The 21297-nt window shown below is 41.7% G+C and overlaps 1 protein-coding gene across 1 annotated transcript; it reads left to right on the forward strand.

The window, feature by feature from the left end:
- Window positions 1-700: 700 nt before the first annotated feature.
- Window positions 701-14535, forward strand: GID8 (GID complex subunit 8 homolog). The gene is made up of 5 exons (XM_063147002.1): window positions 701-788; window positions 7097-7225; window positions 8678-8874; window positions 10103-10300; window positions 11803-14535. Exons 2-5 carry the CDS (start codon window positions 7108-7110, stop codon window positions 11974-11976), a joined length of 687 nt encoding a protein of 228 aa, XP_063003072.1. The 5' UTR covers window positions 701-788; window positions 7097-7107; the 3' UTR covers window positions 11977-14535.
- The last annotated feature ends 6762 nt before the right edge of the window (window positions 14536-21297 follow it).

Genomic DNA, 21297 nt, shown 5'->3' on the forward strand with positions numbered 1-21297 from the left:
ATATCGATAAATGTTTACTCAGAGGTCAGGTGTAGTGGTTATAGTGTAGTACTGGGGCTTGGGGGATCCCAATTCCAGTTCCTGCTGGGCTTGTGTGACTTTGGGCCAGTCACTGATTCTCAGCCCTACCTCACAGGGTTGTTGTTTGCATAATACTGGGCCGCCTTGACGCCCGGTATTGGGCAAAAGGCGGGATACAAATAAATATAATAATAGTAATAATAATAATAATGTGGAGAGGGAGGAGGGCTATATAAGCTGCTTTGGATTCCTTGCAGGAGGAAAAACGGCAGGCTAGAAATGTAATAATATATTTAATAATAAATATTAAATGTAATAATAACTAATTAACGATAAAAGTAATCAAGGGCACAATCCTGTAGCATGTTTATAAGGAAAAAAGCCCCACGACTCTCAGCATTCCCAGTTGTAGGCCATTTTCCCCTCTAAAAATGCATCAGATTGAGCCTTCAGTGTCTACCCAAGACTAGCCGTTCTAGGCCTTCCATCAGGGTCTGGTACTTCTTCCTCTCTATGGTATTTCCCTCCTTTTACTGAACTCCGCTCCTCCCCACCTTTCCCGTCTCTATGATCCGCGCGACCTTGCGAGGCCCTGAGCGACGCGATTGGCTGAGGGAGTGGAGGGGTGTGTGAAATACGGTTGCCGAGCGCTCGCGAGAGGCGCGGCTTGAGGGACTGCGCGCGCGCGAGAGAGACAGCGGCAGAAGGAGGGGGGCGGAGCGGGCCTTGGCGTCGAGGTGCCGGTGGTGGCGACGGCGACCCGGTCGGTGAGTAAAATGGCGGCGCCCGTGAGGGGAGGGTGGGGGCTGCGGCGGCGGTAGTAGTCAGGGTGGGGGCTGCGGCGGCCTACTCGGCTGAGGGGAGCGGCGGCGGCGACTGACGGGAAGAAGCCATCTTGGAGTCTCTCGGCGGCTGTGCGAGGCCGGCCCGCCCCCGCCTGGGCCTGCTGCGTCGGGCATGAGAGACAGGAAGCCCCGCGACGCGACGCTCAGAGCGGTGGGCGGGCGTGTCTGGCGTGGCGGGCCCGCAGAGGCGCCGGCTCTGCGCCTTCCGTTCTCCCTTGCCCTACCGCTCCTCTGTAAGACAGCGCCGTCTTCTGCCGCTTCCCCTGCATGGGCTTCCAGGCTGCCCTGTCCCGAAAGGCCGAGCCTCTGCGTGTGTGTGTGTGCGCGCTGCTTGCGTGTTTACTAACATCTCTCCTCCGCCCCGCCCCGCCTCCAGGAAGTCAGACCGGCACCACCACGAGATAAGCTTTACTGACAACGTGGAATTAAAAGAGGCCTCAATTCTGAACTGATTCCCACCCCCCCTCCCCCGTGGTCTATTAGACAAGACAACCTAGACAGGGGAACACTTTGTCGTCGTCCCCCTCCCCGACCTCTTTTTAAGGAAACACGTTTTGTCAAAGAAAAAGGTGCTTCAGTTCCGAATGACAAAACTCTTTGGAGAAACTTCAGTTTTTCTACGCATTTCATATTAAGCATAATTTCACTGTCTTTAGTAGGGGCATTTTTTTTTAAAAAAAACTTTTTAAACAAGCTGTCAAAACTTGAAAGCCTCTATTAAGATTTTTTCTATTTAGTGTTAATGTAAAGACTAGTGACTTGTTATTATCCAATGCCATCAACTGTTTCAGTGAACTTTTTATGACCATCCTGAGTTTACTTCAGAATTGTATCCATTTATAAAAATTTTGAAAGTGTCAAGGGGCTTCATTTCTAAATGGAGTTCCTATACTGTGGTGTTGGAGGAAAATTCTGAGAGTGCCATGGACTGCAAGAAGATCAAACCAGTCCATACTCCAGGAAATAAAGCCAGACTGCTCACTAGAGGGAAAGACAAAACTGAAGTACTTTGGCCACATAATGAGAAGACAGGATACTCTGGAGAAGATGCTGATGCTAGGGAAAGTGGAAGGCAAAAGGAAGAGGGGCCGACCAAGGGCAAGATGGAGGGATGATATTCTGGAGGTGATGGACTCGACCTTGGGGGAGCTAGGGGTGGCAACGACCGACAGTAAGCTCTGGCGTGGGCTGGTCCATGAAGTCACGAAGAGTCGGAAACGACTGAACGAATAAACAACAAAAAATGCGTGTTTAGACAGAAAAAGCCCCATGCTTGTTGTATGACTTTTTCCAGTCTAAACATGCATAGGGTTGTGCCCTTGGATATCAAATAGGCCCTGCTTAATAGGAGAAGGAAGGGGCAATGAGTGCTTAATCCTAATAGCGCCTGGAGCAATTCCTTTTAGTTTATAGCTACAGATAGGTTTGATTCTAATCCATAAAGAACTCACAAGGTCATAACTGCGAACTGTAAGACATACACTTTGCAATACAGACCGCAACAGTTTCCTTTTTTATCCAGGCATACAACCTGCCTTGCCCTTGGAGCCCAAGAGTGTTTAAGTTGTGTTTGTGTGGGAAATGTCTGCCTTAAAGTGATCTAACTAAGGGTTCTCCAGAAGAAGATAAAATTCATGGCAGCAAGAATCAACAGCCTTCAAAAGCTGAAACAGCTGCTGTTAATTGGTTGGACGATGGTATTGCTGTGGGTTTAGCCACCAGTTTGCAGTCTGGTACATAACTTTTATACATACTAAACAGGGTGGAATTAATATATATGACTTACAAATACAAAGTTATTTATCGGTCGTTGTTGCAACAACAGATCATGAGCAGCATCCCATTTTATAAACAGGAAGCTGATTATTATTGGGTCACACAGGATCTATTTAGTAACTGTGAGACTAATAGCCTAAGCATGTTTACTTTTTCCTAGGTTCCATTGAATTCTCTGAAATTTATTTCAAGGTTTGGGATTGCAGTCTGAATTGATTTGAGTGTGCCAGTTTGACTTTGGTAGTTTTGTGTGTTGGGCCTAGTTAGAGGTTTTTTATTTATCTATTTATTTTAGCACTTTTATCCCACCCTTTAGCCAAAAAAGGCTTTCAAGGCAGCTTACAATTTTTTTTCTTAAGACAGTTAGAGGAGATACATACATAGAAAACATTTTTTCTTTGTATTGGTTCCTTCTGCTATAACAAAATCTCAGTCGGCTTGTTGGATCAGACCAAAGTCTCTAGTATTCTGTTGCCAAAATGACTAGCTTGGTGTTTTTTGGAAGTTCTCAAACAGGACACAATGTTGATAGCCTTCCCTATTTATTTTATTGCATTTCTATACTGCCCAGTAGCCGAAGCTCTCTGGGCGGTTTACAAATTTAAGACAATTCACTATTGTTTGTCCCCAACATCTTGCAATCAGAAGTATACTGATCAAGTTATTTTTAACTGTTACATTTAGGAAGCATCAACAGGTGCATTCCCCCCCCCCCCCCCGCCCTTAACTTGTCAAATCCCTTTGAAAGCCATTTGAGGTACTGGTCATCAACATCACATGTTGTAGCAGTGAATTCCCTAGGTTTATGCATTGCTTGAGGAAATATTTCCTTTTGACCTATTGTCAGTTGACTTAATGGGATGATCTGAAGTTCTAGTATTGAGAGAAATTTCTATCTCTCCATTCACACTTTTAGAAATCTCTTTAGTCTTCTCACCTTCTAAAGTAAAACATCCATTCTCACTTGGGCTACCTTTGCCAGACTTCAAGACACTTATTAAAAAGTTGGAATAGTTTGAAAGTTGGTTTTGGGGCCTGGTGGTGAAGAAAAAATAGCAAGAATAGCTAGGTATACAAGCGGATTTAAAGAAAAAAGAACAACAATAACTAGGTATACAAACAGATCTGTGGCATAATCACTTCTGTGTCATGGCAATTTACTTAATTAGTAATGTGTGCAACTAGGTCATTACGAGATGAGCTATGAGCTAAATCCAGTCTCGCCTCTTCCACAATCTCAGTGGGTATCCTTGAGAAAGCCAAAATTTCTCAGCGTTCCATCTGCAATTGTGGAATACACCCATCTATCTAAACACAGAGAGCACTAAAGACTCTAAGAGTACCTAAAAAGTCTCCTCAATCCCCTCCGTCCTTCCCTTATATATCACCCCTCCCCCTCCCAAGACATTCTAACTCCGCCCACTCAGGCCAACATTCTAAAAACCACAGACTTACAAACTGCAGACATACATTTGGAATTGACTTGTGGGGTGTAACGCCACAGGTATCCTTGAGAAAGCCAAAATTTCTCAGCGTTCCATCTGCAATTGTGGAATACACCCATCTACCTTGCAGGGATGTTGCTCTTTAAGCACTAGATAACTGCTAATAATTATTAGATGCTTGTCACTACGTGTCATAATGGCACAGTAGTACTAAGATGAAAGTTGGTAAGTCTTCTAACAGAGTCAGGGGGGCAGTTATTCCATTGCAGTTAAAACAAAGTCTTGTGGCTCCTTAAAGATCAACATCATGGCATAAGCTTTTAGTTGCATGGTTATGCTGAGTTAATATAGTCATGGGTGGAAGGAGATCTTAGATGATAAGAGAAGCATCCTTGTATTGCTGGGCCAGTTAAAAATCTTTGTCCCTATTCAAGCCACTGGAGATAGAGTTGAACTTCTTGATGAATTGTAGTGAAGCTGTTACATGTTGCAATCTGTCTTTGAAGTTCCTTGACTTTTCCCCCAAATGGTAAATAACAGTGTGTCCTGGGAATCTGAAATATGCACCAATAGTTTTTAAATATTGCCATTTCTGATGTCAGATTTGTATCAGTTTATTGCATTAGAGATTGGCCTCTTTGTCCTAAATAAAATGCAGTAGGGCTTTGCTGACGATTGTTGGCATATATCACATTGGAAGATGAGCAGGTGTATGAAGCCCTGATATTGTGGATGACGTTATTGGATCCTGTAATAGTGATGCCAGAGTACACATATGGGCAGAGTGGGCATCAGTACCAGTTTGGCCCTATTCTGTATTTTCACTTTGTTGGGAGGGGGTTAGTATGAAAAGCGCCTGATCTAAATCGTTAAATTGTGAGTCTCAGTTTAACTTGTCTGAACAGTAAGTTGTATCATAGTGTTTAGTTGTAGACCATGGATTTTGTGGTGTGTCCTCGGTGGAAATTGGAAGCATATTGGTATGTGTAGCGTTCAGTGGGTTTCTTACATCTCCATTATATAGTTGCACAGTAGTGTCTAGAAAGTGAACCTGATGATTTGTCTGGTCTAAGCTCAGATGTTGGACATTATTGAAATCTTATTGGAATTTTGCTAGGGTCTCCTGTATATGAGTTAAGATAATAAAGAAGTCATTAGTATATCTCATGTAGAGAAGAGGCAGGTAGTTTTTAGGCAATAACTACAAATTACATGAATTATATGGCCATGGTATATAGCAATTGGATGTGTGATTTCTCACTCTCCTCTTCCCCCTTAGGAGAACTTACCCATGTCCTGATTTCATGACAAGGCATGTTCTCCTGCCCCCCCCCCTTATACTGAGCCAGAGCAATCCATCCAGCCCAAAATAGTCTACTCTGACAGGCAGTGCGTGGCTCTTCAAGGTCTCAGTAGGCCTGGGAAGGGTCTTCTGCTTATTTGAGAATGTTATAACTAACAACATGGGGAGGTAAAACCTGGAATGTTTTGCCTGCATAATATATGCTGTATAGTATCCATGTTATTCTGCAGCTAGACTAGAGTCCTCCCCATGGTGGGATGTAAATTAATGCACCATCCTGTGAAATGGGTAAGTCCTAGATCTTACAGAGGGGGAAGGAGAAATTAAATGCACAATTTTGTTTTGGGAGGGCGGGCAAGCAGGCATATAGCTCCAGTCTCAGTGTTATAAGATAATTTGTTCTGTATTGCTATATGATGTCTGGTTTAGTGGAAAGATAAAGTGGAAATTGATGTATTGAATCCTTCAGGATCCTATTGAAAAACAGGTTTTCTACTGCTAAAATGCTTTTAACAGATATTTATTTATTTATTACATTTTTATACCGCCCAATAGTCGAAGCTCTCTGGGTGGTTCACAGAAATTAAAACCGTAATAAAACAACCAACAGAATACAAAATACAGTATAAAAAGCACAACCAGGATAAAACCACGCAGCAAAAATTGATATAAGATTAAAATACAGAGTTAGAACAGTAAAATTTAAATTTAAGTTAAAATTAAGTGTAAAAATACTGAGAGAATAAAAAGGTCTTCAGCTGGCGATGAAAAGAGTACAGTGTAGGTGCCAGGTGGACCTCTCTGGGGAGCTCATTCCACAGCCGGGGTGCCACAGCGGAGAAAGCCCTCCTCCTAGTAGCCACCTGCCTCACTTCCTTTGGCAGGGGTTCACGGAGAAGGGCCCCTGTAGATGATCTTAAGGTCCGGGTAGGTGCATATGGGAGGAGGCGTTCCTTCAAATAACCTGGCCCCAAACCGTTTAGAGCTTTGAATGTCAATACCAGCACTTTGAATCGGGCCCAGACCTGGATTGGCAGCCAATGAAGTTGTAAAAGGACTGGCGTAATGTAGTCTCGCCGGCCAGTCCTTCTTAGTAAATGGGCTGCCCTGTTTTGTACCAGCCATCTTCCTTTAAAATGTCAAAGATTACACTAACTTGTTATTGGGATGTGTGTAGAATCTGATGGTGCTGTTCCAGCAGAATTTATTTATTTATTAAATTTATATACCGCCCCATAGCTGAAGCTGTCTGGTTTACAAAAGGGAAACAGCTGGTGGAACATATTTCCTTTCCTTTCTACACCCCCACATGTGTGCCCCAAACCTATTCTGGAGAGTTAGGAGGCAAATAGGGTGTGTGTGTTTGGGGAAGAAGACAGGGAAACCCTTTTGTGTAAGTGGATTTCTGCTTGTGCGACATTGGATTCAAACCAAAATCAAACCAAAAATGTCTAGTAGGTACATGGCAGCAATACCCCTGCACACTAGAATGTTTCAAGGTAGCTAATCATTCTCAGTAGTCACTTCAACTACTGTGACCACATCTACTTTGTGATTATAAATGAGCAAAGGTCTATGTACCATCTTCGATCACTCTTTTTATACTGAGTGATCTATACAGGCTATTGAGGAGGTATTTGTTCTTTGCTTTTGTATCTGTTTACTCAAATTAGCTTTTGAATCCTCATTTTTTTCTTTCTTGCTAGTGAGGACAAGAATGAGTTATGCGGAAAAACCCGATGAAATCACAAAAGACGAGTGGATGGAAAAACTCAATAATTTGCACATCCAGAGAGCTGATATGAACCGCCTGATCATGAATTATCTTGTTACAGGTAATCATCAGTGAGTTGGTTCCAAAATAATTTATTATCAATAGAACCATATTAATTTGAGAGCAGTTATTCATCTCTTGCTAGCCTCTAGTAGCATTGATGTCACTGGGAACTTGTTCAATATCAGTAGTGTTGTATTTGTCATCTGGACCGGTGTTTAAACAGCTTGGTCTGTTATACCTCAGGAATGACTTTATTCCTCAAGTACCATCAGTTGAAACACCTCAGCAGCAGCTATATCTATTGGTTGGGGTATAGGCATTTTATAGCTTCTCCTGTTAGAAGCTGCAGACTGTCTGGCTGCCCTGGTGAAGTGGTGCCCTGCCTTCATAAGAACATAAGTGCCATGCTGGATCAGAAAGCCTGGGGTGCTGCCTGTCTCTGGTTGTACACCAAGTGGTTTTCTCTCTCTCTTATGACTCCTGCATTGAGCAGGGGGTTGGACTCGATGGCCTTGTAGGCCCCTTCCAACTCTGCTATTCTATGATTCTATGAATCAGTGTCTGATCCAGGGCAATGAACTGGACAAAGGCCAATAAACTGAAGCTAAGTCCAGGCAAAACAGAGCTACCATTTATGTAATGCCTTCCCCAAAGAGATTTGTCTTGTGCCTATTCTGCCAGGACAAGACATTCGTCTTCTCCCAGGCATTTTAGTTTTTTTGGGATTAGTATTATTGTACGTTTTAAACTTTTTATTGTATGAGCCACCTGAGAAACTTTGTTATAGGGTGCATCATATAAATAAAATAAGAAATTATGGTTACTATGGAACCTTCAAAGACCGGCAGTTGCAGCAGCATCTTCAACCTTGAGAATGGAGATTTTTCATTATCATCCCTCCACCACTGCCTTTGAAAAGAACCTTATGTTTACTTCGTATCTATTTTCAAGTATTGTCATCTGTTGGAGGCCCTTTTCCAGGCAGAAAGCTGGGTTATACTTACTTTAAATAAATCTTAAATTGGCTGTGAACACCCCCCACCCACCCCGGCAATACCTCTATGTAATAAAATTCCTGTCATTCTTACTGGCTGTCCCACTTTTGTACAACTTCTGTCTTTGGAGACTTGACTAAGCGGCTTTTGATACAGATATAAGATTTATTTAAAAACTGGATTAGCCATGTGCTGCTGCTAAATATTATATTGCCATCCTTGATTGAACAAAGCTCTGACCCGGTTCAGGTATCACGGTGGCAATTCCTGGGTTGTTTAACCTGGGAATTGTGGGGCCAAGTGGGATGCTCAAGCCATTTCCTCTTTTAATCAACAGTTCAGGAATGCCTTGTGATGTGCGAACCTGGAAACTCTAGGCTGTTTATAGGTTAAACCCCTCAGAGTTAACCCATGCTTCATTGTTGAAAGGAGAAATGGCTCACGCATGACTTGCACTCTGCGCTTGTCCCCGCAGTTCCTGGGTTAAACAAGTTAGTCAATTTCTTATATTTCAGAAGGTTTTAAAGAAGCAGCAGAGAAGTTTCGGATGGAATCTGGAATAGAGCCAAGTGTTGATTTAGAGACCCTGGATGAAAGAATAAAAATTCGGGAGATGATCCTCAAAGGACAGATTCAGGAAGCCATTGCACTGATCAACAGCCTTCATCCAGAATTGTTAGACACAAACCGGTATCTTTACTTCCATTTACAGGTAAGATTCACATTTAAAGGCACTGGTTGCATTTAAAACTAATTGGAAGTCGTTAAGAGCAGCTGTTTTATTACAAAGTGTGGGTGGGGGAGAGTTGTAGCCTATTGTAGGGTGTGCATTTTTAATGAACTTTGGTGCAGACATCACCAACAGTGTCAAAAGTTCCCATCTGTAGAGTGGTCCACAGGCCTATATGCTTACTCCCTTGCCTTGTTGGCCTTAACCTTGGGTTAGCATCACATTTGTAGTGGTATTAACCATAGCCAGTGCATACCGTAGTTCCCATCTTAACCAGAGTTTGAAATCAGAACTTGAAGATTTGCACTCCCTGGTTAACATTGGGAGAAATGGGTTAATGTTGCTTTGTGCAGATGCAGGCATACTGTTAAACTATGGTTAAGGTATAGAAGTGAGGGGGAGAATTCATGCTGGGAGGTGAGAAGGGCCTGCAGCATGTTCAGGACCAGATTTCCCAAGTGTTGCACCTTCCCTCTTCCCTCCCCATCCCCTTTTCCTTGTGTGTCATGTCTTTTTAAGATTGTAAGCCTGAGGGCAGGGACTGTCTTCTTTACTGACCAATTGTAAGCCGCTCCGAGAGCCTTTTTGGCTGAGGTGCAGGATAAAAATACTCTAAATAAATAAATAATAATAATCTTTTCCGTACATGATCAAGACAGGGAAGAATGGTGGGTGGTTATGGTAGAATCAGTTAGCCATGGAGGAGGAGATGAGGGAAGGTTCAGTGAATGGCTTTTTATAGTAAACCATCACCGCCTGCCTTTATATAGAGAGACCAGCCATGTTCTCCTCCTTATGATTCATGAAGTCTTTGGGCAGCAGCTTTAAAGCAGTGAATACCAAAGTTAGTTACAGGAGCCATTTTCTTGAGATGTCCCTTCCTAAATGTGCTACTACTTGCAATCGTTTGGAAGAGCATTAAAACGTTGCAGTCTGTAGAACAAGAAAAGTCAATTAGCCGTTGAATAACAGAAACAAAGAGTTGGAGGAGACCAGAATATCATGTGTCCAAATCTTCTTCCATGAGGCATCAGCCTCTAAAATCAGTTGAATCCTTCGCTGTTGAAATTCTGACTATTTGATAGCTTCTTTATCTTATTGTTGGACGAATTATCAGCAGACAATATTAATCTATAATGTAAGAAAGAAACTGAATTCATTGTGTTTGTCGTTGTCTACCTATTTACATTGTTGTATTTGGTCTCTGCAGCAACAGCATTTAATTGAATTAATTCGGCAGCGTGAGACAGAAGCTGCACTGGAATTTGCTCAGACGCAGTTAGCAGAACAAGGAGAAGAAAGCCGGGAATGTTTGACGGAGATGGAGCGCACTCTTGCCCTCCTTGCTTTCGACAACCCAGAGGAATCGCCTTTTGGAGACTTGCTCAACATGATGCAGAGACAGAAAGTAATTGTGTTTTCCCTTGTGGAAGCTAAAACTAGATAACTGCATGAGTCTTACAAAGACACCTTTAAATTTGCTTTTATTACATTATAACGAGAAGGTAGCTTTTTAGAATTATGCTTTTTATCATCTCACCTAGTAAGCTGGGATTGGGCTAAGATCGGCTCTCTCTTTTCCAAACATTTACAGGTTGATTTATTTTATTAGTATTGTTATTCCATCATCTGCCCAGAGTTTGAAAAGCACAATAGGATGTCAAGTTTAACCACTGGGTTATGTCACAATTTTTTTTCCTAACAGCAAGTCCCATTGCTGCTTCAAAGCCCCCATTTTTGGAAGCTTCCGAGATTCTTGTGCCCTTCCAGGCTAGACTCAACAGGGCAGGAGTTGGACAGGCAATCTTTGCCTCCACATCCTCTAATCTCTTTTAGTTTTGTTAGGAAGGTTACTTAGCTCATTTAGCAAGGGCATTTTGGAAGGGGAGGACAGGTGGCTAGAGGAAGCTCAGGATAAATTGTATCCTGGCCTCTCTGGTGGTGTCCTCTTCCTGCCCATCGGAACGCCCCCTTTCCCCCTCTCAGACGTCGGGGAGGCAGGTGGGACAGTTCTCTCTGCATGGGCTGTGAAGAGGTGGTGGTCGGATCTCAGACTCTCCCTCCTGAAGTTGGAGCGCTGTGTCCAAACTTGGATGGTGTTTTCTGAGCCATCCTATGTTCCCTGGGACACTCACCCAGGGACCATACGATTGCTCTCTTAATAAATTCACTTTAGTTGATCAAATGGAGGTGATAAATTTTAATTGGTGAGGCAAAGAATACAATGAATGGGTATGTTACTTTGGTTCTGTTTTACTCTTATAGGGTATGACTTTGAAAATATTTCTGACAGCTTTCCCGCCCATGGTAACTTTGACGTTTTATATCTGACTTCCTTTCAAAAAGGCACATATGTTGAGGGTTTATTTCAGTATTATAAAAGTCCACCTTGGTAGCTATTTAGCATATGAGATGGTATATAACTGTTGTTGATGGTGATAATAATATGAATCAGCTAAGTTTAAAAGCAGATGATTGCTCTTTAATCAGTTCATAAGCCCTCATATGTAAACAAACACTGAAACATCATCTTAAAATCCAGCTACTAATGAACTCTCTACTCATCTTCAGTTATAAACCACTTACTTAAATACAGTCTTCTGTCTTGTTTGGAGGATACAAATTCACAGGTTTTGGATTAAGGCCTTTATGGAAAGGCAGTTCGAAACTGGCCTTCAGGCTTGGTCAAAGGACTATTCATTTTTATAGTACTTGTAATTTACGAAGTGTTTTACAATACCCTGTAATCCATGCAATATATTTTTAATGCTCCTATTTTATAGATGGGCCATCACTACTATGGAAGAATTTGGTCCTCCAGGTCAAAACCCAACAGTCAGTGGATCACTTTGGCTCTCTTTGTCATAGGCATATATTGTACTAAACTAAGTTGCTTCTTTCTCTCTCTAGGTGTGGAGTGAAGTTAACCAAGCTGTTCTAGACTATGAAAATCGTGAGTCGACACCCAAGCTGGCTAAATTACTGAAATTACTACTGTGGGCTCAGAACGAGCTGGACCAGAAGAAAGTAAAATATCCCAAAATGACAGACCTCAGCAAGGGGACAATTGAGGAACCCAAGTAAAATGTGCAGGTGGACACTAAACCTCAGAACTGCACAGTTATATACATTTTAATCAGTCTGTGACTGAAATATTTTTACTACAGTTCAGGACTTTGCAATTTGGTTGTGTGTATTTTTTCTTTTCTTGGCAAGCATACTTAAAGGGAGATGGGTCCCTTTTTAAGTGCAGCAAATTGGCATTGAAAAGCTTTGTATCACTTTGACCATCTGACTTAGGCTATGCACTGTCATACATTTTTAGCAAAACAAAACAAGTCTCTCTTTTTTTTAACTACTGTGCTGAAGGTTTATAATGTCTGGCTACTGAAACACATTTTGGTGGCCAGTGAATTGATGTTGAAGCTCTTTGCAACTCTCCAGTTAAACCTAACCTGTCTCTCACTTGAACATTGACTATTTTCTGTGTTAATTTATAGCCAAACATGCATTCCCTATTTATAAACTAGCAATTGGTTGAAGTGATCATTTTGTAAACCTCATGGCAGTGTTGTTTTTCTGCATAGAATATAGCATAGAAAGCTTGTAAGCTGTAATTGAAGATAATTCCCCTTGCTTTTCACACCTTGGTGACTTATTTATATGGGGCTGAATGTTATATTCATGATGGGCCTAGTTCTTTCAGAAGTATTGCTGGAAATAAAGACATTTTCTTTTGTAATTTTCAAGAACGACCAAAATAGCCTCTGAAACACGACATTAGATCACTTTGTAGGTAGGTTTTCTTTGACTGAGGTTCTATTTTTGTTTCATTTTTCAATACTAGTTGCAGTAATTGCACTGGCTTGGGGGACAGCTACAGCCTCAAAGCCAACAGTGTGTATGTGGGAGGTATAAAAGATACAAAAAGTGCTGTTGTGTTGCTAGGGTCATCTCAAGTTAGAAGAAATATCTGTCAATGCAAATCCACTGAAATGGCATGAACGTTATTGGACTATAACTTATTTTGATGGAGTTATTTCAACAGGTGGGTTTTTTTTGCCTTGGATAAGTAGGACTTTGATTTACAAATCACCTTCCTTCTTGAATTCCCATCTTTATCATGGGGTAATTACCACAAGCATGCTAGGGTTTATTTCTACCCCAGTTAAAGGCCCTGTACTTCCATGAGGTCCTTCAGTTGCGGCATTGTAATCTCCTTTTAGGGTTTGGGACTTTGCATAGCATGCATGACTGTCTTAAAAGCAGTGTTAACTTGTTCGGTTGATAGTATTAAGCACTAACCCATCCCATGCCAATTCCAAGATTACGATCCGAAGCACTCATTTAGTTAAGTTACTTGTAAGGCCGCTGAAGCCACTGACAAGTACAGTAGCAAAGTTGTTTACAAAGTTATGGCTGTTTTGCAGCTGTGGATGCAAATCCAACCCTCCCATGCAAATCTTCTGTGTGGAAGCAACTTTTATACTTTATATAGTCAATGCAGTAATCAATTGGATGCTTTATTAATAACCTCAGCTTAGTGACAAGATGATAAAACTAGAATAAAGTCATTTGGCTTCTAGCAAGCTTAGCTCTGGTCTCTGTGACTGGCTGTTGGAGTAAAAAAAAAAAAAAAGAACTTGGAGATGTTCCACTGGGGATGTTTTCCCTGCAAGCCTGATAGAAATAAATGGAAATTGCTTGGGAGGGATTCCTGGGTGGTTGTGCCCGTAGTCATTGATGACAACTGTGAATGCCGATTCTTGACAGATGAGTCCTTACATCTTAACTGACCATGGAGCTGTATTTGACAGGCTGAAAACAGCTGTGTTCTTGTCTCGGAGTATAACACTTGCAATTCGTGTGATGTAATTTTTGTTTTAAGGACAAGATGAGGCAGGGAAAGTGAAATGGGTTGAAGCCCTTCTTCAAATGTAAACAGCTCTTCTTCACGTTCTTGCTTCTGACGAGCAATCTGAAGCGTTTGGAAAAATGAAGCTTCAACTTCTAGTGTGAAGTTGGTCACTTCTGTAACAAATGGCATCTTTCTGCACCAGAAATACTGCACTGCAGCCCTGTTTAAGAAGTTTCCTACATGTTTAGAGCACTTTGCTTATTCCATGAGTGCATAGATGACTGGAATTTTCATTAGTTTGCTTAATTCGTTAATTTAAAAGCCAAATAAGTGATTTAAATATAACAGTTTAGATTTACTTCATTTGGGTTTTGTTAAAGCATCACACACTGAAGCAGCTTTAACCTGTAAAGTTTTTTGGGGTAACTTGAGAGAAAATATTTAAAATGGTATGAAAGAAAGCTATGCATTTTACAGAAAGCTCAAGGGTGTAGTCCCAATGGTACTTTTAGGGATCTTTATATTCATGTGTATATAAAATAGTTTGCATATACAAAATATAATATAATCAGTTTGAATTAATCTCAGATGGGGGAGGCTGTGAAACATAACTTATGAAAATATTGTATACAGAAAACACAGTCCTCATTACGTAAATGAACTTTTGTCATATGCATGAGAAATGTCTTATTTGGTGGCTATGGGTGAATGGTTGCAAATTGGTTAGCTCCATAATGTTAGATCGCCACTCTTAACTGCTTAGCATTAAATACCACTTTGATCAATATGTTTTACATTTGATTTTTTCTACAGTCTTTGCAGAAATGTTGTTACATAATCTTTTAAGTGCCCCACCCACACCTTATACCTATTTTACAATGCAATTGTATGCATGTATACTTGAAGTAACCCTGATTGAATTCAATGGGACTTTCTCGCAGGTAAGTGTGCATAGGATTGCAGCCTTAGTAACTATCAGCAATCCTTGTACAGTAGGCAAGGTTGTGTCTACACATAAAACAACCAATGCTCTCATTTCATGACAAGGAAAGATAGATTTCAGCACCTTATATAAATAATACAAATTTAGTGGATTTGCAATGATTGTTTTTAGAGGACATTGTTTAGTTATGTGGTAGTTGTTTTTTGAGTAAATGAAAATGGTATTATAACTCATTGGGCAGCAGATTTAAACATTCTTAATGCAAATACTGCACTGCAGGTGACTAGCACTATCTTAAGAGGCATTCTTCTCTCTCTCTCCCCCCCCCCCTTTCCCATGAATGGAAAACCTCTTCTAAGATTATGGCCCTATTCAAATTATGGTTAAGCATTTTGAGCTAAACATTATGGCTTAGCATGTCGTGTGAACAGTGAATTAGCGTGTTGTGTGAAAATAATTGTATTTCTTACCCGCCTCTCTATTGTGATCGAGGCGGGGAACAATGACAAAATACATAATACTCAACCAAAACAAAATATACATTGTTAAAAACATCCTAGAAACATTAAAAACATCTTGATGTGAACTGTTCCTAACCATGGTGTCTATATAACCGTGGTTTAAACATGCTCACTATTTGCTGCAAAAGGGTTAGAAGCTTCAGCAGTAGTGGCAGGGGGGAAAGAGCTATATGTATCAGGATTACTGAGGAAGGGGATGAAGAGAAGACTAGCCAGATGGGCTCTGTAGTTAAGGCCTTGGAGAAGGATAAGTTGTCACCCCTGCCCTAAAGGGAGGGGAGGAAGTGACATTTGCTGCTTCCCCTGCTCAGTCTTCCACTCAGTTCTGGAGGTTTCCCCAACCCTTTAAATGAGCTTTTCCGGGGGCTGCAGGTAAAGGGAACAAATTGTTCTCTGCCACACGCCCCCACACCTTTCACTGGTGGGAGCATCCCATAAGCCAAACTGCTAAAATATGATTCTTGGTTCAGATAACTTGTATGCTAGTTTAATTGAATAAAACTCATACTATTAGTAAAATAAGGCCACCTCCCTATAGTGATGTCCTGGGGAGTTTGTCAACGAGGGGTGGGGATTAACTTCTGAGTAGACATGTATAGGATTGCAGCCGAAGGCAATCCAGGGAGAGACCTACTTATGTTGTGTGGTTCTGGAAGTAGGCATGAGTGTAGCCTTGCCCCAAAACAGAAAATCTTATTTGGCATACTCTGGGGTATGAGCTTTCAGCAGGCATTGTTCATGCACTCTTGAAATATCTTTGTACTCACGGGCTAAATGCTTGCCTTTTCCATTTTTTTTTTTAATTTAAAGCCGAGACTTTAGGAAAGTTGAATTCTGTACCGATAAGCACACTCTACTCCTGTGGCATTGTGGTACAGATGGCAGACCAAATTGTAGGCCATTATTATTGCTATGTTACAGATAGCTGTGAGTATGAGAGAGAATGGGTTGCCTAGGGCTATTTGGTGTGTTTACGGCGGAGGTAGAATTTGACCCAGAATCCTGGCTCATAATTCATTTTGTTAACCAGCTTTTTCTTTCAAGGCACAGACCTGGTTTGCACATAATGTCAACGCATTGGTTTAAAAACTGATGGGTTGTCGGGAATGCTGCCTGCAGCACACCCACTTTTCCACTTTCCTGCAGGATCCACCTGTGAACCCAGAATATTGGGCTGTTCAGGGGCTAAACAACCCAGCAGCCCACAACCTATGAAGGAGCCAAAGTGGGTTGTGTGCCAAAGCAGAAGAAGTGAGCATACTACTTGCGGTGCACCCACGCAACTTATCAACCCGTCAGGTTTTCAATTGGTTATGTGTGGACAGGCCCATAAGTGTTTATGAGAGAGCTGCTCAGTAGTCAAGTAGTGATCTGCATATATTAAAATAGATAACAGCACCCTCTTGGTCTTTGTAAAAGCCAACATCCCTACCATAAATAGGGAGTATCTATTCAACGCTATTGCTAACATATATAACATTACACTAGTGTAAGCAACCTAGTGCAATGCCAATAGCGTTTGCTGATGCAATGGTTTTCCCCAGGAAGCCTATTGCACCAGCCAATACTATGGGCATTGCACTGGAAGTCTCTTGCCTTGCTGCAATGTTATTTACATGAGCGTTAAATAGGATATTGACCAGTGTTTTTAGATGCATCAAAAGGTTCCTGGGGAGTGGCTTCAGCTATCTGCTATCTTTTAGAGACAGATACCTATGATTAGCTATGAAGAATGCATTGTAATTAAACTTGGGCTCTGTGAGTAAGCAAAAAATGTCTTTTTTGTTCTTTTAATACATCCCCTATTGCTTATGGTTCTTACAAAGGCGCTATCCTATATTTTCTCCTTTCCTCTGTAATTCTCACAAGTAGATTAGAATTATTGCTTCCAGGGTTAAGAGGATAGGGCAGTGAAGAGTGTGTGAATGGAACTAACATTGCATTCTATAATACACATTTTCAATACATGGAATTTTTAAAGGGAAAAAAATCGGGCAGCATGCTCTATGAGTTGTAGGCTTTTTAAAATTTGAGCCTGGGGGAAGTGTTATGAATATTTTAAATGTTCATAAATTCTGTTGCACTGTTCAATGTGCAAAAATAATTTATTTCATTTAGGACTGTTTGAAGAAGTTAACTGAGTGTCTGGGGAGCAATAGGTTTGTTTGGTTTATGGGCTCCAAGGTTGGACACGGCTACAACTTGGGACCCAGAAACTGCACTCCCCGCCACTTCCACTCTCCCTGGCCCAGTTCTCTCTGCACCGGCTATGACTCCACAATTGGAAATGGAACGTAGAGTTGGGAAAGGGGGGTGTTTGCAGGGAGAGGAGGAGACTCCAGCATCGGCCATACAAGGAATCCTGTGGCTGTCCCAGCCTCCATCGTCCTCTGTCCCCGAAGCCTTCACTAGATGGACGGAATTGCCTTTATAGCATAACTGCAGAGTGGAAGGCACAACGCTCCTGCCGCTCTGCATAGGATTCCCATAAGCATAGGAATAATAATAAATTTATTTCTTACCCGCCTCTCCATCCTGATTGAGGCGGGGAACAACGTTAAGTATAAAATACATAAAATACTGATTAAAAACATAGTATACATTGTTAAAACTTTCTTAAAAAGCATCCTAAAATTCCACTGCATAGGCCTGGAAGAGATAAGTCTTTATAGCTTTCTTAAATGCTCAAAGACTGTTAAGTTGACAAACCCCTTGGGGAGGCGATTCCACAGTCTGGGAGCAGCAGAAGAGAAGGTCCTCTGGGTAATACCTGTCAGCCTAGTTTTGGCTGGGTGAAGGAAATACTTCCCAGATGACCTGAGGGTGTGGGGCGGATTGTACGGGAGAAGGCGATCCCGCAGGTAGCCTGGACCCAAACCATGTAGGTCTTTAAAGGTGAAACCAACACTTTATACTTTGCCCAGAAACTAATTGGCAGCCAGTGAAGAGATTTTAAAACTGGTGTAATGTGGTCGCCCCTAGGTGTACCGGTGACCAGGGCAGATTGTATATGATTGTGCCCTTCCTTGCACCTGGGTCTGATGTTACAAATGCAAACATTTTTTTCCTTTAAGTGAGTCTAATGTGAAGATAACATCTGTTTCTGTTAGCAGGAATCTATATTCAATTTCTTTTTGTGTGTGTTCTATCCTTAATATTCACATAAGCAAAATTAGATGCTCAAAAATTAGATGCTCATTTTTGCCCACAAAGAACCAAATTAACTTTTATCTTGAATCAGTTTAAAACATGTATAGGGGAAAACATAATTAAGAAGCTCTGTTCATTTTCTTTTCTGTCCTGCATGAAGTAAGATTAGTAAACAGGTCGATTTCTATAGAGAAGAACAAATTGGACATCAGAAATAGCAATATTCAAAAACCACTGGGGGTAAATACTTCAGCCTTCCAGGACGCTGTCACGGATCTTAAAGTACACACTGAGGAGCAAAGGTGTGTTAATTGGTTTACCTTCTGTCAGGATGTTTTGTTATCCGCCACTCTAGTATGAGTGTCCATTGTTAACGATGTGATTGTTACTTGTAGTATTTTCTGCATGTAATTTCCTTCTGACATCACAATTCCCCCATCCCTACTTAATGGATCTAGGATTGCATTTTTTTTTAAAAGGGGAGATCATAGAAACTAAAGTATGCTTAATGAGATGTAAAGTGTTAGCCTCAGTTGGCCAATACACACGTTTATGCAGGGTGTGTGGAGGGGCGAGAAATGTTGAGATGAAAAGGCTACCAAATAAGCTACAGTATGTGCATATTTCCATATAGAGCTCAAATGTATACAAGATAAAAATAATGGCTCTACGTTAGTAGAATTTAGTGATAACATCTTGAGTGCTGCTGTGTTGATTTAACTAGGAGAGGGAGATAAGTCACTCATCTCAAACTAATGAGTAAAATCAAAGTGGCTAATATATATTTACACTCACACTGTATGTAAACCTGCAACTCTTAACACTCCAAACATCTGATGAAGAGGGCTATTATCCATGGAAGGTTCTGCCAGAATGAATCTGTTAGTCTTTAAAGTGCCACAAGACTCTTGCATAAGGAAGCCAACCTGCACTCTTATGCTGAACTTCCTCCTGAATAAGTGTGCACTTAGTGAAACTTTAGCATAAGGTCATCTGGTATCTGGTACATGCATCAAACCTCACCCTCCGGTTCCTTGATACAATCAGTATCCCAGAGGAACCAGACTACTTTGCAATAATGTAGTCATTGCAATGCTATGTACATTTCCGTGAGAGAAATGCCGCATGAATGCAAATGTGAGGGTGCTATTGCATCAATATTCTGTTGTAGGCTTGCCATAGGCATCTATTTTATTATTTATTTTATTACAACATTTGTATCCTGCTGTATATCACTGGGATCTCAGTGGCGTATAGATAAAATCAGAACAATGTAAGCATAAATAATCTACACAGGTGAAGTGTTAAATCATGAACAAATTAAAGCCAGTCGATTTTTTTTTAAAGCAATAAAAAACAATTAAATTAAAACTATGTGCATCCATGGAGAATTTAGCTCTCAAAGGCTTTGATTAAAACCTATGTTTTAGCTTGATGCCAGCGTCAGCTGGGCCTCCAAGGGGAGGGTATGCCACAACCCAGTGCAGACTGGATAAGCTCTCGGTTTGATCCATCGTGGACCCTCTTAAATTATTCATAAATATGCATAGGCTCAGCATAGGTATGTTTACTGCCTTGTAGGCGTGGCCGTTTCCAATTTAATGTACAGTTAAACTTGGGTCTAGAGCTGTCACTCCTTCCATGTGGCAAATGTATGCAAATTTATGACTGATCCACTCTGACAAAGCAAAACCAACCCAAGGGGCTTCGTGGAACCAAGGATAAATGGATTTCCAATTACAGTTTTATTTTAATTGCTAAACTAAATATGGTATTGGAAGAAGCAAAGAACAGTTTTATGCCTAGTGGTCGTTGATTCCATTTTGTAAATCACCCCTGGAAAGATTTTAACGATAAGGTGGGGATTAAATCTATTATTAACAATTGATTGTCGGACCCAGCATTTTCAATTTTCAGAGCGAGGGTGGGAAATAATATTGCATGTACTGTTCGTTTAATTACTGGCTGGGGTCGCTTGGAATCATTTCATGCGCGCACACTTATTTGAAACGGAATTCCGTCTTCTCTCTCTCTCTCTCTCTCTCTCTCTCTCACACACACACACACACACACACCCACCCACCCACCCACCCACACACCCCTCCGTCCCTCTGTTGTAGTTATTAATGGACAGCGCTTGTCTATTGGACGGTATAGAAATGTAACAAATAACATAAAACAAATATGATCTGTCTGCAGCCGTTAGGAGAGTCCGCCGCGGGACATGTAAGTCCCACCGTTGTTAACGTGGCGAGTAGAATCGAGGGCTGTAATGGTCTCCTCCTCCCCCCCCCCCCCCCAATTTCCTCTAACCGCAGCCATCCTAAGCGGGGAAAGGTGTCAGCTTTCCGGGTTCAATAGCACTCTTCGACGATCACATGTTAAAACGATAAAAGCAACGGCGACCTGAACTCTCCGCAAACCCGCCCCTCAGGCGCCTGTAAGAGCTTCGCCAGGACTTCTGGAGAGCATCAGCTTGAACAGTGGGTCGCTGCTGTTTCAAGATCTCCGCCTCCCGCGGAGATATCCGCGCCCGCTTCTGCGTGCAAGCGCTTCTCCTTCTGACAGCCCCCCCCCCTGTCTTTTACCCCCTCTTTCAAACGCCCCTCCAGCAGACTCAACCTGCTGCCGCCGTTGCTTGCGAGACTTCCTGGGAAAAGACCCAAACAGGAAGAGACGCTGAAAAAGTGACACGTGGACTTGGGGTTTTATTGCAAAGGGGAAAAAACACACACCACACACCTCCCATCCGAGCTTAAAATTACTACCCAGGTTAGATTCTTTTGCCCGTTGAATGCCAAGGCGGAGATCAGCGCGGTTAAATTTAGTTTGGCGTCTCCCCCTCCCCGCCCCCTTCCCCCCCCCACTTTAAAATCAAACAGCATCTCAAACAAAGAGGCAGCCAGCAAAGCATTTAGTGGGGCTTGGAAAAT

The sequence above is a fragment of the Elgaria multicarinata genome, chromosome 1 (assembly GCF_023053635.1).
Source record: "Elgaria multicarinata webbii isolate HBS135686 ecotype San Diego chromosome 1, rElgMul1.1.pri, whole genome shotgun sequence".
Lineage (NCBI taxonomy): Eukaryota > Metazoa > Chordata > Lepidosauria > Squamata > Anguidae > Elgaria > Elgaria multicarinata.